General features: G+C 42.2%; 1 protein-coding gene across 4 annotated transcripts in view; it reads left to right on the forward strand.

Moving 5' to 3' along the window:
- Positions 1-793: 793 nt before the first annotated feature.
- Positions 794-17,949, forward strand: part of DCBLD1 (discoidin, CUB and LCCL domain containing 1) — a 30,575-nt gene continuing 13,419 nt past the window's right edge. For 3 of the 4 annotated variants that reach the window (XM_083608554.1, XM_083608556.1, XM_083608557.1), the window contains exons 1-5: positions 794-1,091; positions 12,259-12,471; positions 14,958-15,092; positions 16,365-16,416; positions 17,200-17,272. In XM_083608554.1, the coding sequence (XP_083464680.1) occupies positions 986-1,091; positions 12,259-12,471; positions 14,958-15,092; positions 16,365-16,416; positions 17,200-17,272 (579 nt within the window). In that variant the 5' untranslated portion in view covers positions 794-985. The remainder of the gene's footprint in view (positions 1,092-12,258; positions 12,472-14,957; positions 15,093-16,364; positions 16,417-17,199; positions 17,273-17,949) is intronic. The other variant, XM_083608555.1, reaches the window with a different exon arrangement.

Genomic DNA, 17,949 nt, shown 5'->3' on the forward strand with positions numbered 1-17,949 from the left:
ACAGTTGCCAAAGCACAGGGATAACATGGTCAAACCACCTTGTTCTCAATTGACAGCAGTTTCCATGCCATTTAAAAAAATATGTAGCACATTGCAATAATCGAAACAAGCGCATGGGTAATGAAGATTGACTGCAAGTTGCCTAGAGGCTGCCCCAGTTTAAGCGACTTACCAATTATAAATTACTGTTAATAACAATGATGGTGGACACGCGATATTCCTCCAAGTTAATGTATGCACAATATTTGACTTCAAGGTCATACGACTTAACCCACATGAAAACACTCCGTGCGTTTAGAAAAGAAGAGTGGATATCACAGAGTTCTAGCAGGCTCCCGTGCTAGTTTTCTGGGTGCTGGGATTTATTTTTCGAGGGCGAAGGTGTGCTCAGTGATGCCATCAGGGCAAGGCTTTGGGACAGAAATCTAGGGCGCCATTAGGCAAAACGAGGAGGAGTGTCCCTAAACCAAGGAGTCCTGGCATAGTGCAATAAAGTGAAGAAACACACTTTATACACACTAGAGAAGACAGGAGTTGCACCTGGGTACAGGCAGAGTGCCATTCCCTCACGTCCAGATGAGGGAAGAGGAGGGCTTCGGGGTAAATCCCCGCTGGCTTCCAGGCAGGCTCGAACCGAACACCTCCAGGCGAGCCATCGCTGGGAAAGGAGCCGCCGGGGCGGACGGACGCGCCTCCCTCGGCGCACGAGGGGAGGCCCGGGCCCGCTGGGAGCCGCCCCTCCACCGCGCCGTCCAATGGGAAGAGCCGCGCTCGCCTTCCTCGCTTCCTTTCTCCCGCGCGAGGCGGCCGGGCGCTGGGCAGACGGGGAGCCGCTTCTCGGGCGCCGCCACCGTCGTCGAGGGGGCGTCCCGAGGAGGAGGCAGGCAGGCGAGCGGGAGAGGGCCGCCGCGGGCGTTTCAAAGCGGCGGGAAAAGGGCGAAGAGCGGCGGCTGGGCAGGCAGGCAGCCGCGAGTCCCGCGGGGCCATGGGTCGCTGCAGGCGGCGGCTGCTGCTGCCGGGGGCTCCGGCGCTCGCCCTCTTCCTGCTGCTGTTGCCCGCTTGGCTGCTCGGGAGCTGCGCGGAGAAGCTCGGTGAGTCGGGGCCGCCGGGGCCATTTTTGAACGTTTCCTTTGAACTGGGAAAGTTTAGTGCCGAGCGCGGAAGGATTGTGTGAGAGAGTGACTCTGTGTGTGTGTGTGTGTGTGTGTGTGTGAGAGAGAGAGAGAGAGAGAGAGAGAGAGAGAGAGAGAGAGAGAGAGAGGAGAGAGAGAGAGAGAGAGAGAGAGAGAGAGAGAGAGATTCTCTGTATGTGTAGAGAATGACTGGATGCGACAGCGGGGAAAAGCTCGTGGTTTAACTCTCTGAAAAAGATACCAGATGTTCTTTGCCTTCGAGGGATCAGATTCCTGGAGATTTAAAACAGCATTTGAGATTTCTTCCTTCATCGTCTTTTAATAATAATAATAATAATAATAATAATAATAATAATAATAATATATAATATAATTGTGCATATTGTGGCAGAGCGGATGTTTTTCTCACCTTTCCAATAAGTAGTTTGTGGCTGGTCAGCTTGTGTTTATTAAATGGTTGAAAATGCAGGACTTAAAGGCTAGAAGGTATTTGGGATGAACTGGCACATAACAGGACCAAGGTATGATTTGCGGTGCTACTCTTGTCAGCAGATGTTGTTGAAGTCCAGACTCCATCACCTGCGACCATTGGCCAAACTGGCTGGGGGCTCATGGAGTTGCAGTCCCAAGAACATCTGGCACTCCAGCTAACCTTGTGCTAGATATATATTCTACTGTACCCCAATTTCCACATGGAAGAGCCCTAGCGCAGCAGCAGAGCACATTCCTTGCATGCAAAAGGTCCCAGTTTCAGTCCTAGAAATCTCTAGGTAGAGCTGGGGGCGGGGGGACACTGCCTTGAAACCTAGGAGAGCTGCTGCCAGTCAGTGTTGACATTACTGATCTGGATGGATCAATGGTCTGACTTGGTATAAGGTATTTGGCTTCCCAGTGTTGTTCGTCACAACAAAGCTTTGAAGGAGATGGAGCTTATTTGCAGATGGAGTACTGGGGTTGATGGACAGCAACTTGTCCTGCAGTGCTCAAATCAAATGTCAAGACTGTCCCATTTGCTTCCATGAAGAGATTCCTCCTTTGTACACATACGGCTGCCTTCTTTTTTGAAGGGAATGGAGAAGCCTGATGCATGGTGTGTGTGCAGAGATGTAGATTGCGGGAGGCAGTAAAAGGCTGACTTGGGAAATTAATAAGGCCAGAGAATGCACACTTAATAGGACTGAAATGCAACATTACTCACATTTAATATAAGATAATTTTCCACATTTTGACAGTTGGTTAATTCACTTGCTGCTAAATAGCTTGGCATCTTGCTGGGAAGCTGAGCATCAAAAGCTTTCTGAAAATCCTATCTTGACCATTAAATAGTGTGATGAGAAGTGTGAAATTGAATGTTTGCTTTTTAAATATAAGACGGTCCTTTGATTTTTGTGCTTTCCATTTCATCGCTGCGTTTCTGCCTGTAAAACTTGTTTAGTTTGGCAATGCATTCCACAGGGACGAAACTATGCTTTATTTCACCCCAGTTGAAGACTTAGTTTGGCACCCCCACACATATATTTGTGTACACACACACACACACACACACACACACACACACACTCAATGGCACCCCTCTGGAGGCTTCATCCAGGGCAAAAAGCCTGGATAGCCCTGCCCCTCCATAGCTAAAGCTCTGCATTCCCTAAGGAATCTGAAGTAGACAACCTGTAAATCATGCAATGGAAGATCACATATACTTTGTTCTCTGTTCTTAGATGCTTTGTTTGTGGTTTCAAAATTAACGGTAGTTTTCCTTCACTGGAATCCTGTGCACGTTTACTTGGAATTAAGTCTTGCAGTGTGCCCATAGAGGTTCACTTCCAGGGTTCACCCCTGGTTTGTTATCCTTTTATGTTTGGTATTCCATGCAATTTTATTTCATTAGCTATGTGTGCACTTCTTAGGTGAACTTTGCTTTCTGTAACTCTTTGTTCATGTAGGAATTTCCACTGCCGAAACCTAGGGCTGTCAATAATAACTTGAGAAAAGACGATGGATGAATGTAGGCTGCCAGGCGCAAGAGTCTTATCTAAGGGACGCTGTGGAGGTACATTGATTTTGCTGGCTGAAACAGCTGAGGTAGAAAGGAATCTCCATTACGTGCTGTGGAACTGTGACATCTGGCAGTTCTAGAGGGAGGACGGTCTAAATATTCTAATTAAAAAGAGACGTTTTAACTGCACACAAGAGCTTTCCTTAAGGGTATAGAATTGCCAAATAATTTTTGCTATGCCAGTTAAAAATAGAGGTTTTTTTCCTCTCCTTTTAGTCTTTGCCCTCTTCCCCTACCCCCCCCCCCACCTTTGCTTTGTCTGTGCCAGTAGAACAATGAATTATGCTGTCTTAGCTGATTTTAGTGCTTTATATAGTTTGACCCGGTTAATCCATGCCTAGTTTAGCCATGTGTCTAAGTAGCAGCAAGATTATAACAGTAACCCATATTTTAAAGTCGATGCATGTGGACTGTTTTTTAAAAAAAAATCTTTTGATTTTTAATTTAGAATAGAAACACAAATTATGAAGTGCAGTTTTACTACAAAGCATAGTTGATGCTATGTAGTGCAATGGCTAAGAACCAGTGCCGGGAAGTCCCCCGTTTAAACCTCAGTTCTGCCATGAACATACTAGTTGGTCTTAGGCCAGTCATTACCCCTTTCTGTGTCAGCCCCGACAGCAGCAGCAACATACAAGTAGGAGAGGACTCAGCTGGTAGAGCAAGAGACCCTTGATCTCAGGGTCGTGGGTTTCCCCACGTTGGGTAAAAGATTCCTGCATTGCAGGGGGTTGACTCTCAGGGGTCCCTCCAAATTTACAGTCCTAAGCCTAAGCAAAGAAACTGATGGTGGTAGATAATAATAATAATAATAATAATAATAATAATAATAATAATGGCCTGCCTTGAAAGATTGTAAAATGAGAGGATGTGAAATCCTTCAAACATTCAAAGTACTGTATAAATATTAAGACAAAAAAATTTTTTCCTTCCAGTAGCACCTTAAAGACCAACTAAGTTAGTTCTTGGTATGAGCTTTCGTGTGCATGCACACTTCTTCAGATACCTGAAGAAGTGTGCATGCACATGAAAGCTCATAGCAAGAACAAACTTAGTTGGTCTTTGAGGTGCTACTGGAAGGAAAATTTTTTTTTGTTTTCACTATGGCAGACCAACACGGCTACCTATCTGTAATATTAAGACATTAATCTTCTGCAAAAGTTTTTCTAATGCCTGACTTGGTCTTGGGTATGTCAGAGGATAGGCATGGCCAGCAAAAGATTTAGCGTTAACCTTTGTATGTATTGATATTATCTGCTGTGATGTCGCTTGAATGACAGTGAATAATGAGAGTTGCGGTTATTCATTAGCTTGTTAAACAGGCCATAGCTGAATGAAATCAATACACAGGGGTCTCCATAAGATTTTAACAATTGGAATGGGTATCAGTTTAACTCATTGCTAACATAAACTCTTACTGTAAAATCTCGTTTATGTACCTAGTGCATTTGCTTCCAGGACAATTGGAACATAGGAAGCTACCTTATGGGACCATTGCTCCACCTCTGCTGACAGACAGCAACTCTCCAGGGTTTCAGACAAGGTTTTCTCTCAGCCCTGCCTGGAGATGCTGGGTGTTGAAGATGGTTGTGGGCTTACTGTACAAGCTTAAACTGTGTGGTAATTATTTCTAGTGCGAGCAAAAATTACATTCCCGGCAACCTCTGTGCTGCTCCTGTGAGAGACTTCTGGGCAGAGGTGTCACCCACAATTTCCTCCCAACAGCGTGCTAGACCTGTCTCCAACCTGTTCAGTGGAAAGCTTTTTGCTTTCTCTTTGCCCTCTCTTTCTCTCTTCATAGAGAGACAAGGAGTACGGTTGATGCTCTTCTGTGTTCCACTAGCTGAGAGATAAAATGGGGAGGGAGGCACCAACCAAAGGAACAAAAGAAATGAGACACATCCAAGTTGCACAGGAAACAATGCAGTTTATTGAGGTCCCATACATTTTTTTATGCCACCGGGCAGGGGTGGGGGTGCAATTACACACACGCATGCACACACACACAACAGCAACAACCTGGAGCTGCTTCCTTAAAATAACTGCTTGGAAACCATTGCACACTTCTCTGAAATAACTTGTAAGGCATCCTAGAGGGAGTTTTTATGCCTCTGGGCTTAAAAGCTGAAGTGCATTCCAACCATGGCAAACTGCTCCATTGGGCTGAGGGAAACAAAAGCAATAGGGAGTTGCTCTTGCATGAGTGCACACTTGTCTCCTGGCAGAGACATACTTTTTGTCACTATGTGGGAGTGCTGCTGCTAGTATCCCAGTGGCGTTGGTATCTCCCATTTGAAACAACTTCACATGATCAAGCTCCATGCCTGCAGAAGTAACAAGCTTTAGCATCAAACCTTATTGCTAAACGAAGTTGACCTGAAAGAGTAATGCATTTCCAACGACATAGTGTTGACTCTATTATCTCAGCCCATTGCAATCTGTGAGACATGTTTTGGGGGCGTTGTGTGAACAGATACTTCCATATACAGAAAATATAGTGTCAGCAAGGAAAGATCCTGTCGTAAATTAGGCAGTATGTCTGTGCTTGCATGTTGTATTTCCCAAATTGATCCTTGTGATCCAAAGTCCCGTCTCAACAGCAGCATAAAAATGTCTATGGAGTTGTAGAGTCTTAAAGAGAAAGGGCAATGGAGCAAAGGGTGAGAAGGTGGTGTTCTAATGATGTTTGCTTGTTTTCTTATTAAAAGAGCAGTGCAGGTGCTTAGTACCTCAGTAGGTAAAGGTAAAGGGACCCCTGACCGTTAGGTCCAGTCGCAGACAACTCTGGGGTTGTGGTGCTCATCTCGCTTTATTGGCCAAGGGAGCCGGCGTACAGCTTCCGGGTCATGTGGCCAGCAGGACTGAGCCGCTTCTGGAGAACCAGAGCAGCGCACGGAAACGCTGTTTACCTTCCTGCCGGAGCGGTACCTATTTATCTACTTGCACTTGACATGCTTTTGAACTGCTAGGTTGGCAGGAGCAGAGAGCAGAGGCTTTGACAAGTTCTTCTGCCCCATCCTCAAGCCTAGCTAGAGCTGCTCTAGTTAGTTTGGTGTATCAGACTGGCTAGAAATGATCAAAAATGCGTTGGATCCTGGAGCATTGTAGCAACATTTTAACGTCTTGGATCCTGGAGCATTGTAGCAACATTTTAATGCCATATATGGATGGTTCACATGCACCCCAAATTTTAGCAAAGAACATGTAACTCCCACGACTGATTGACATCAGTCAATAAGTAATCCTGCTGAGTAAGTGTGCTTTCAGGATTCACATGCAAAAGCCTGTTTTACAGCCCTGACCACATTTGCATGTGAACTTTGACTTACATATCGGAACTGGTTTCTTGCTTGCCGGGGCAGTCCTGGTTTTGTCTGGGTGTGGACAAATACAGTCTGCAGTGTAGTCAACCACGTATGCAGCTGATGCTGGCAACTGCCCACTCCCTTCTGTTGCTGGATAAGGAAGTTCTAGCCATTCAGCTCTGCAGCTGATAGGTTTTCACATTAAGCTTGGCTGTGCTAGTGTGCACCTGGCTGGGACAGGACTTCTCACATGTAAAATGGACTAAGGACTTGCAGAGCAGCATTTGTGGCTGTTACTGTCAGGGAGGAAGCCAGCTCCCAACCCAGCTGTTCTGGCTTTGTGAAGTACCGTATTTTTTGCTCTATAAGACTCACTTTTTTCCTCCTAAAAAGTAAGGGGAAATGTGTGTGCGTCTTATGGAGCGAATGCAGGCTGCGCAGCTATCCCAGAAGCCAGAACAGCAAGAGGGATCGCTGCTTTCGCTGCGCAGCAATCCCTCTTGCTGTTCTGGCTTCTAAGATTCAGAATATTTTTTTTCTTGTTTTCCTCCTCCAAAAACTAGGTGCGTCTTATGGTCTGGTGCGTCTTATAGAGCGAAAAATACGGTATATGTTTCACAGCCCAGTCCTATGTGTGTCTACTCAGAAATAAGTCCCACTGAGTTCAGGTTATTGTACGTAGGATTGCAGCCTTTGATGTTTAATCACTGCACTTGTGACTTCTCCCCGCCCCACGAGCCCCTTGAGCCAGATAACAAAGCTTGTGAAATTTATTTCAAAAAAGGAAAGTTATCCAATGCTTCCATTTATTTACGAATGACTAGATTGTGAAATGTGAGTTTTTAAGCAGGGGCTTGTATACATCAGTTGTGAAACTTGTTAAGTTATTATGGAGACTTTTCAGTAGACTTTGTTGTTCAATGAATTCTGTGGAATTCAATCCCCCCTGCCCAACTCATTTCCCGTACATGCAGTACACAACTTTTTCAGTTTCTCGGGCTTCATGCTTTTGGGGAGCAGCTTCCTCACTGAGTTGCCTCCTGAGAACTTGGGCAAATTGTAAATTTTGAGGATGTTTGATTGCTGTTTTTGTCTTGTTATTCACTATTATAATTTGTGCTGCTTTGTTCACCACTTCATGCGGATTTCTTCATCTCTCCCCCCCCCCCACAGCAGGATATAAATCTTTTTTATTATTATTTTTAAAATGCATCAAAGTTCACAGTCTATTCATGCAGAATACTGGCCAGGCCTTTTGCCTTCCTGAGTGAACAGAGAATGCAGCCAATGCTCTCCTCTACAATTTGTAGCAAAAACCAGTGGCCATACTGTCTTTCAGAAAAGTTTATCTTCTGAAGGGAGATCCCTGTTCTGGACCCAGATCCCTGATCTGGACCCTCCAAGTTCCTGGAACGCAGTTTGAAAACCACTCGCAACTGTATGTGAATTGGGTTATAAACATTGATGTTGGGTGAGCAGGAAATCACTAGTTCTGTTGAATTGGAACATAATTGTTGAGTAACAAATGTAACTTTCTGTACGGGAAAAAAGAATAAAATATTATAAAAAAGAAAAGCACTAAAGTAGTATTTTGTTTTTAGAGTATCTTCTTGAAATATAAACACTTGAGAGAGACAGATTCATTGTAGCTAAGGTTCTTCTTTAAAATAAAAATCAAGCATCCTGGTATTTGTGTGTTTATCAATATGTTCCAAGTTCTGTGCCTAGTGTACCAAGTTAAGTGGGATGAGGCCAGTAGCAGTATATATACAATGGGGCAATTCAAGAAAACTGTGATAGTGGAGAAATGCTCCACTTTTTAATGTTTTCTCCTGATAATCTGCTAAGGCCACTGCTGGAATTGTGCACAGCCAATGCTGCTAATCAGATCAGTGTCTCCCACCAGAAGAGAGCGAAAGAAAGAAAGAAAGAAAGAGAAAGACAAACGTGTCATTTTCATTCCCTTTGAGTTTGTTTGTGATGGTCCCAAGCACAGTGCGACGCTGGAAGGAATCAATTAAATGAAGAAAGGGAGGAGGACATAGGTCTCCTTGATACACAGGTCTTTCTAAAACTAAGACCTACCCTGCCTTAAAGGATTTTAAAGGGTAGTCAATAAGTAGAGCTGAGAATTAAGTATCAGGTTTCTTTGTTTAATTCATGATGCATTTTAATAGTTCACTTCTTTTTGTCTTGCAATGGGACCTGGTTTCCTCCCTGAAAATTCTTGAGTACTGACACATCCTTGGCTTGGAGCGGGGCAAACATTTTGGCTCCCTCTTCCCCCAACCCCAAAGCATCTTGTTTCTCCAACAAACCTTAGTAAATATTTAGCCACCCAGGATTGTCAAACCAGAAAAACTTGTGTGAGCTGTCCCAGACAAAGCCCTTCATAACCTTAAAAGTCCATATTGGGCAATGTAAACAGACACCTATGGGGAGGAGGGATTCCCGAAATGCATTCCCTTTGCATCCACCCTTGGATATCCCTGAAGGCTCCTCCGTTTGGAGCAAGAGGCTTTGGGACGGATTGAGACGCATGGTGTTCCCCAACTAAACAATCACTGATGTATTTTGAATAGGAATCACAACCCCAGTTATATTATCCTAGTTTTATATGTTCAAGTATCTGTGTCTAGAACAGCCTTCTCTAAACTGGTGTCTGCTAGCCATTTTAGAGTAGACTACAGCTTGCACTTTTACAAATGCCGCTCATTTTCCCATTCTGCTTTTGTGATAAATTGTGCCTCTATCCAGTGTGGCAATGCCTATGCTATGTAACTCCTTGCCTGTTGACAGGACCCTTTGCTATGCTGTGTTAGATGCCTGCTGAAAATTTTCCTGTTTCTGCAAGCCTGTCCAGTCACGTTATTTAAAATCATAGAACTGTAGAGTTAGAAGAGACCACGAAGGTCGTCTAGTCCAACCTCCTGCAATGCAGGAATCTTTTGCCCATTGTGGGGCTTGAATCCATGACCCTGAAATTAAGAGTCTACCGACTGTTCTATCTCAGCTTAGTTACATTTGTTTTAAATGTTTCTTATTTTATCATCTTACGTTTTTTGAAATTGGATTTGTGTGGTTTTAACCATGCTTTATATATAGTTGTGCACCACTTGAATGTATATATTTTTAGCAAGTGGTCTACAACAGGGTGGATAAAAATCAATGATTTTTTAAAAAAATAAAATCTTTTTTTTTGTTTTGTTACTTAAATCCGATTTTTTTGATTTAAATTGGATTTTTAAAATAAAATGCTTTTGGAGGAAAAATCTTTCTAAAGATAGTTTTCTGTTTAAGTTACATTATAGTCCAAAGGCTATTCATCAGGAAATAAGGATTTGTTTTTCATGTGTGCTAAAACTCAGTCTAAGTTTATAGATAGATAGTAGATAGATAGATAGATGATAGATAGATAGATAGATAGATAGATAGATAGATATAGATATAGATAGAAAGATAGATACACACACACACCGTTTAACCACATCAGTTAACAAACATGGATACATATGCTATAATATTATTGTTTTAGTTAAATAAATGGTTTAAATTGTTATTAAGGAAATGATTATTTTTCTCCTTCCAATAAAGTACAGCAGAAAAGTTGTCCAAATATAAACAGTTAACTTATTAAATCTCACAATAATTTCATAATTATCTGTCTATGTATTTCTAATAGTATAACCAAATCAGTAATTTTTTATATAACTGTAAAAACTACTCTGAAAATTTATTATTCCAAAAATGAAACCTTCATCTGGTTGTAAATATTAAGATTATACCAGCAAGAATGAGTCTTTCTGTAAAAAAAAAATGATTTAAATCAGTCTTACTGACTAGTGATTTAAATTGTGATTTAAATCGTGATTCAAATCAATTCGATTTAAATCAAATCCACCCTGGTCTACATGTTAATAAATAAATACAGCTCATACTACCCATCAGCCTCAGCCAGCATGACCAATGGGCACTAGGTTTGGGAAGGCTGTTGAAGAATACTATATACTCTTCACACAGATACCGTTCTATAGAACTGCGAAAGGTGTTTCACTCTGGAACCAAGGAGACAATTTTCAGAGTCTTGCACCTATTTACTCAGAATATTTTTACTTTGAAGTACGCCGAAGGCTGCAGTTCTGTACACTTAGCCACACTGAACTCGTTCGAACTTACTTTTGATTAGATGTGTATAGGATTGTGCTTTTATGTTGGTTCCTAAGGAAACTCTTCCCAGATCTATGAGACTGGTGGACTTTTAACTTAGTTGCTGTATTTGTAAAGGAATGAGTGAAGAGGGGGAGGGGAAGCTTGATAAATAAAGCTACCCTCCCCCAGAAATCATTCTGTTACTTCTGAATGCAATTGCTTTTTCGGATGTGCTGTGCAGAAATATCAGGGGACTGTGCAGGCAGTATGACAATTCACCGTCGTCCTGTTTCAGAATACAAAAGGGAACATCTGCCAGTAATGAAGCCCAAGGCTACATGTAGGTGGAGGAAAGAGGCTCCCAGCTTAGGTCATTCACTGTTAATGTCAGGATCATTTCCTCCTAAACCATTTTCTTCTAGGCAAAAAAAAAATCCCATGGGTCAGAATGTAAGCACTGTATAGTACTCGTGCAAAATCATGCCTTTGTGTAAACCAGACAGAGGTAATCCCACATTCTTGTGTTTTCTGATTTCTGTTGCGCTAGTACGGAGGCCCAAGAATGTAATTCCTTCATGAGCAACCTCATAGGGTCACATGCTGGTGGTAGGTGGTTCCACATGAAATAAGCAGGTGGAGCAACAGAAGTGGTCGTGAGGAAAGGGGTGTGACCTGCACAGAGTCTCAAAGGCTGGATAGAGCAGACTGGGGGGTTGCATTTGGCCGCTGGTTCTTAGGTTCCTTAACCCTGTTCTAATGGAATGGAATGTCTGTGTGGGGAAGAAGAAGGCAAGATCCCCTACTTTTCTTTACAAGGAGCACAGTGTTTTGTAGAGTCTGTGTGAAGACGTTCTATCTACCAGGGTGAGAGCAGTCACTTGGTGCAGATGAACATTTTACCACACCTTCTGCTGCTCACCTGCATTTGACCTTTCAACAAGATGAGGTGAACCTTCCTTTCCCTTTATCCTGATGATACAGAAGATCATGTTATCCTGCGGTGAGAGAGCTCACCCAAAAGATAGTTGAGTGACCTGGTTGAGCAAGAAGGTCTATACTTCTGATTCTGCTCCACTATAAGGCAGAACAGGAGCATTTAAATAAGTTTGGTACATGATGGGTTTCCATGGTAAACAGGAAGTGTGAGTCACACAGAAATTTGGTAATTTCTGAATTGAGGGCCCATGTACCGCCCCCCGTTCCGTCTGACCTGTTTCCGAGAGTTTATTGAGAACCTGCTTTAAATTTTAAAATGAAAAAAATAAAATAAGGAGGACGTACATTTTGAAACACAGTGGTACCTGTGTTACATAGGCTTCAGGTTACATACGCTTCAGGATACACACTCCACTAACCCAGAAATAGTGCTTCAGGTTAAGAACTTTGCTTCAGGTTGAGAACAGAAATCGTGCTCCGGCAACACGGCAGCAGCAGGAGGCCCCATTAGCTAAAGTGGTGCTTCAGGTTAAGAACAGTTTCAGGTTAAGAACGGACCTCCGGAACGAATTAAGTACTTAATCCGAGGTACCACTGTAGTGTAGTGATTTGAAGTAGGTATGTGCCTATTGATGACAGCTTTGATGGTTTCGTAATTGCCCCCTTTCTGTCTCCTCCCCAGGAGATGGATGTGGGCCTATGATAATCTATCAAGACAGTGGAACACTGGCGTCTAAGAACTATCCGGGAACCTACCCCAACTACACTACCTGTGAGAGGAGAATTCAGGTGCCTCAGGGGAAACGTCTGATCTTGAAAATTGGAGACTTGGATATTGAATCCCAACAATGTGAATCTAACTATCTTAGCATCCACAGTTCTACAACAGTGCATGGTATGTAACGATGTACCAGTAAGACTGGATTCATTGAAATACTTAGAGCTCTAATTAACTCTTTGTTGAGCAAAGTAAGAAAAGGTACCCTGAAACCAGTCTTATTTAAGATTTGTTCTTGAGCATTGGGTGCTCAAGACTGGGATGGAACTTTCCCCACTCACCTAATGTAATTTGGTATGGTCATGCACAGGTGTTTAACCTGTAGACATCCAGATGATGTGGGATTCCCACATCATTCCATGTTGGAATGGGCTGTTGGAATTTGGAAGGCTAAAGGTTAACTAGTCCTGTTTTAAGGTAATGTTGTTCAAGGTAATGTTTACGGTACAGTTGTTGTTATATTGTTAGAAACTAATTTACGGATTGCCTTTCACTTAAGTTGCAATGTGTTTTATAGTACTATAATAAAAACAACCAAAAATAGATTTAATAAGATTTATTCTTTATAGCATTACTTTGCCATATTCCTGTGTTTTGTACTTAATTATTTAGAAGCTGGTTACTTTTTCCATTATGTCTGTATTCTGTAGAGCAGGAGTGGGTGGAAAGGTAGATGAAGATCTACTGCTTGATCTCTGAGTGATTCATAGTAGATCAACATGTGTCTCTGACTCCAAATTGTTTAACAATAACAACGACAAAATGACTCTTCCCTCCAACCTAAGTTATACGGGTGAAACAAAGAAGGCCAGGGGAGGGGAGCATATTTTTGTGTAGAACATCTGAGTTCAACCGTAGTACTCATAGTTCTCTAGTTCTTTGACTGGTGGATCTTGGAATTCTTTTAAAATGCAAGAGTAGATCCTGCAGGCATGATGTCTGCCCTCCCCTGCTATAAAGCACCAAACAACATTTCCTCTTCCATCCCACTTGTTGTTTTCTCTCAAGAGTCTACACACCCCCACAAACTTTTTTTAAGGCCTTGAGACTTTCTGCTGACCTGTCTCTCTCTCATGCATGCATCTAGACTTTTAGCATAGATTCTCATCGTCATTTGGACAGGTATGCTGCTTTGAAAGCCCCAGACCAGTCAGCCATAGATTGAGTCAGCAGTCTTAATTACATCTGAGCAATAGACAGGTCATTGAGAAACGTAAGCAAGAGACAGCAGAAATATATCTGTGGGAAAATATGTGGAGGCAAATCTTGTGGGAAAATGTGGGAGTGGGTGGGAAGGTTAGGTGCAATGATCTCCAAATTATAAAACAGTATTCCCTCCCCCCGCCAACTCGTGTGGCACATGGCATGACAAATTTATTATTATTATATTTAAGAATTAACAGAAGTGATCTATCCTTGCTTGACTAACAAATAATTTTTCCTCCCTGTAGTTAAATTTGAAATCATTTGGTTAAGAAGCCCTATGTGGGGAGATGGATCTGATGGTTGAGGGTCAGTAAGGGGTTTCTGCACACTCTCACTCATACCTCTCTATCTCCATCCAAGCAAGAAAAAGAAATTACCTGAGTTCAGTGTGGTGCTCACATATTTAAATGATGGCAAGAGTCCATCTGTGTTGGCTTTGTCTGTTTGTCGGGGCCTCCATTGCCAAACTACTCAGCTGGTGGCAAGGATGGTCTGGCTCTCATGCATCAGAGCTGGACTCAGCTGGACTTGTGCCATTTTATTTTCCCTGTGATGTATGACAAATGGTAACTGATGGAATGTATATAACATAGTGCGGTCAAGAGCTAAGCAGCATTCTTCATGTAATGTTTCCTCTCTTTTGTAAAATTGTAATATAGCTTAAATTAAAACATCAATTAATATCAGCTTAAATTAAATTAAATTTAAATTAAATTAAAAATATCAGCTTAAATTAAAAAATCAATTAATGAAATAATTTCAAATGTAATGCCTTTTTTGGCTGATTGGTTCTAGAAGTTAATTGTAAAGTTGCTTTATAGCTAATAATTCATGTGAAAAGTAAGACTGGTTCCAGGTTGACTTCCAATAGATTGTTTCCCTAAATTTTGATGGGTAGATGGGAATCTTAAGAAAACAATATGATTTCTTTTTTAAAAATTGAGAATAAACAGTTAAGTATTATTTTTATATGCCTTTATTACAATGTGCCATCTCAAGAAAAATGTGTTTGTTTTTTCCCTGTGTTGTGATTGCATTTAAAACTTGTACCTGGTGATGCTATCTTTCAGAGTATATGCAATATTCAGTTGCCTTTGATTGTTGTACTCTTTCTGTAATGGATTGCTGCACTTTAAGAATGCTGTGCTTCAAAGGCTAGGGAGCCCCAGCCGTCTACGAAGCTAAAACAATTTGAAATGTTAATGCCAGCTTTTATCTTCTACTGAACACAGAATTGCAAGAATTTGGTGGTCTGAGTAACTTCAAAGATTACAAACAAAAGTCAATTAATTATGCACATGGATAGATGAATGCACCGTAGACGATGAATACATTTGTACGCTTTATTGTTTCTAGGCCACAAACATGATTTCAAATACTATTTGTTCTGCATTTAGGACCCTACTGTGGGAATGTGCCTGTCCCAGAAGAAATCATCTTAGATTCTAATGAAGCAACCATTCACTTTGAGAGCAGGTCCCATGTGTCTGGAAGAGGCTTCCTGTTGTCCTTTGCTAGTAGCGATCATCCAGGTAAAGTTCAATTCTGCACATCATCGTGGACTAAGGATTTTGGGTTGGTGCTACGTTCCATCCAGCCTCCTTCTCTCCCTGCCCCACTCTTCTGCCCTTTTCAGAGCAGATTTGTCAGGGATGAGTGCAATTATTCTCCGCCCCATCATCTTACCTGGTTGCCTCTTTGCCTTGTCTGCTGTGGAAGTGGAAGGTAATACCCTGCCTGGTATTACCAGCAAATGTTTTAGAAAAGCACCTGGCCTAGATGAATGTGCTTAAGTTTTCTAAGTAGTTCAAACTGGTTTTATAGGTTTGGCCCCTTAGCCAACTGCTTGACCCGCTTGTTTTCCCTCTAATAGAAATCAAGGTCTGGATACTATTTCAATACAGTGGTACCTCGGGTTACATACGCTTCAGGCTACATATGCTTCAGGTTACAGACTCCGCTAACCCAGAAATAGTACCTCGGGTTAAGAACTTTGCTGCAGGATGAGGACAGAAATCGTGCAGTGGTGGCACAGCAGCAGCAGGAGGCCCCATTAGCTAAAGTGGTGCTTCAGGTTAAGAACAGTTTCAGGTTAAGAATGGACCTCTGGTTAAGTACGTAACCAGAGGTACCACTGTAATATGATAATTCATCTGATAGATGGCACAGATGAAAGATGGCTCTTTCATGCACCTGAACATCTAAGTGCATTGGCCGCCATATAGAACTGGGAATCCTAATTTTGATCCCATTGGCTCATTTCTCATTGGTTAGGCCTTAGTATCCCTGGGCTTCTTCATCTTCTCCAGGTATTTGAGTACCAGCTGATATAAACCAAGACTTCTCTTCAGACAAAGTTTTGATTCAGTTCCATAAAGAGAACTCTTTTTTTCATGGTAGTTGAGACGCTGAAATCTTTTTGCTTCAGGCCTCTTGCCTTGGAACAAAATACTCACTGTACAAAAACATTCCAAAAATGTCTGTTGGAATTCTTTCTACCACCCTCACTTGGCCATTGCTTCAGGATGTAGTAGGATGTGACTGATCTCTCAATGAAGCTGTTGCTTTGAGGGCAGATTCTGGAACAATTGCTCCTGTGCAGAAGAAAATGTGTATCCAGATGAACAAATTGGGCAGGTGGGGGGGGGGGGAGCCGGGAACAGAAGGTCTCTGGCAGAAGGAAACACTGAAGAGGTGCTGTGGCTGCTGAGGGAGGTTTGAGAAAACAACAGTTCAGCTGGAATTGACTATCCACATCTTCTCTGTGTGATTTCCCAAATAGCTTTTTTTTTAACCTTTCGCAGATCTAATCACATGTCTGGAGAGAGCAAACCACCACGTGGAGAACGAATTCAGGTAAATATAGGTTTTGGTGGCAATACACTCTGGTTGTCATGTTGCATCTTGCAATTAACATACTTACAGCTGTAGCCGGATACAGTCCATGACCGTTTGTGCTGCGTTTGGAACCCTGTTGCCAACCACAGGAATGTGTTTTTCTGAAGATACTCAGAGGTATCTAAATCTGTGATTATCTTCTTACATGGGAGAGGCAATGAAGTCTTCCTTGGGAGAGAGACTTTGCATTCCAGAGTAATTAAGGAATGCAGCTTCAGACCACTGAACAGCCGTTATCTGTAGCATAACCAGTAATGCCAAGGGAAATTAGGGCAGTGCTTTGGGTACTGAATACTCCTGTCTCTGGGGTTGTTGGGTTTTAAAGCTCTAAGCATCTTGCAGGATCAGGCTGGAGGATTGAAAGCTGATCCATGTCAGTTTAAATTGTTTCTCAGTTCTCCTGAATAAATATCCTTTGCAGTAAGTTTAAAGAGTAATGGCATGTAAGCCAGTTGCTCAAGGTGTGAACAGCTTTGTGCAAAATGTAGTTGTGCTGTGTTATCTTTCCTTCAATCACTATTGTTCCCTGAGCGTGTAAAATGGTAGAAGGAACTAAGCAGAACAAAATTCATTTCCATTGCTGTTTATGTGGCTACCTGTGCCATTTGGAGCACATTAATATGCTAGAATTTAGAAGAAGAAAAACCTTTATCGTTACATTGTTTGCTTTACAAAGTGCATGTGTGCGAGCATTGTACGTTACACCAGTCACAACAAGATCCTGTCTTTTCTCCATGGCAGCAGGTACTGTCCAGCTGGTTGCAGAGACATAGCAGGTGATATTTCTGGGAATATAGTGGAAGGCTACAGAGATGTAAGTACATGGGATAAAGGAAAGGTCTAGCGCAGCCTTCCCAAACCTCCTGCCCTCCAGATGTTTTGAACTGCAACTCCCATCAACCCTGACTATTGGCCGGTCTATCTGGGGCCAATGAGAGTTCTTGTCCAAAACATTTGGTGGGCACCAGGCTAGCAAACGCTGGTCTACAGAAAGGCAGAGATATGACAGCATTGCTTTCTGAAGAATTTTTTATTGCAGATAAGCACAACCTAAAAGTTTAATGCTGGGCTCAAAGACCAGTAGAACAACCAGTTGTGCACAGTGAAGGTTAGTGCATTTTGCTGAAGACTTGAGAAATGGAAGAACTGGTAAATTATTCTTAGGTTACCTCAGTTAGTTGAAGATGTTGGCTAGAAAATCATTTATTCTACCACTGTGCAATCATAATTACAAAGTATGGAATCGGAAAAGAATTGTGCATAATTGATCTGTCCAACAAGTATTATGGTGGTCAGCTGTTCTGTTAGTGCTAACTGTGTTACAGATTACATGTTCATATGCATTTCATACGTGCACATTTCATGTGGGCTTGTAAACTCAGCCATTTATTTTTGTTCAGGTCACAGTATAATAGGTATAGTTCTTCAGCTACAACTTCTTATTGTTGTTCAGTTTGCAAAATGGGCATAGCTGATCTGCTTTTAATAGCA

This window comes from Podarcis filfolensis (genome assembly GCF_964270895.1).
Source record: "Podarcis filfolensis genome assembly, chromosome: 3".
NCBI lineage: Eukaryota > Metazoa > Chordata > Lepidosauria > Squamata > Lacertidae > Podarcis > Podarcis filfolensis.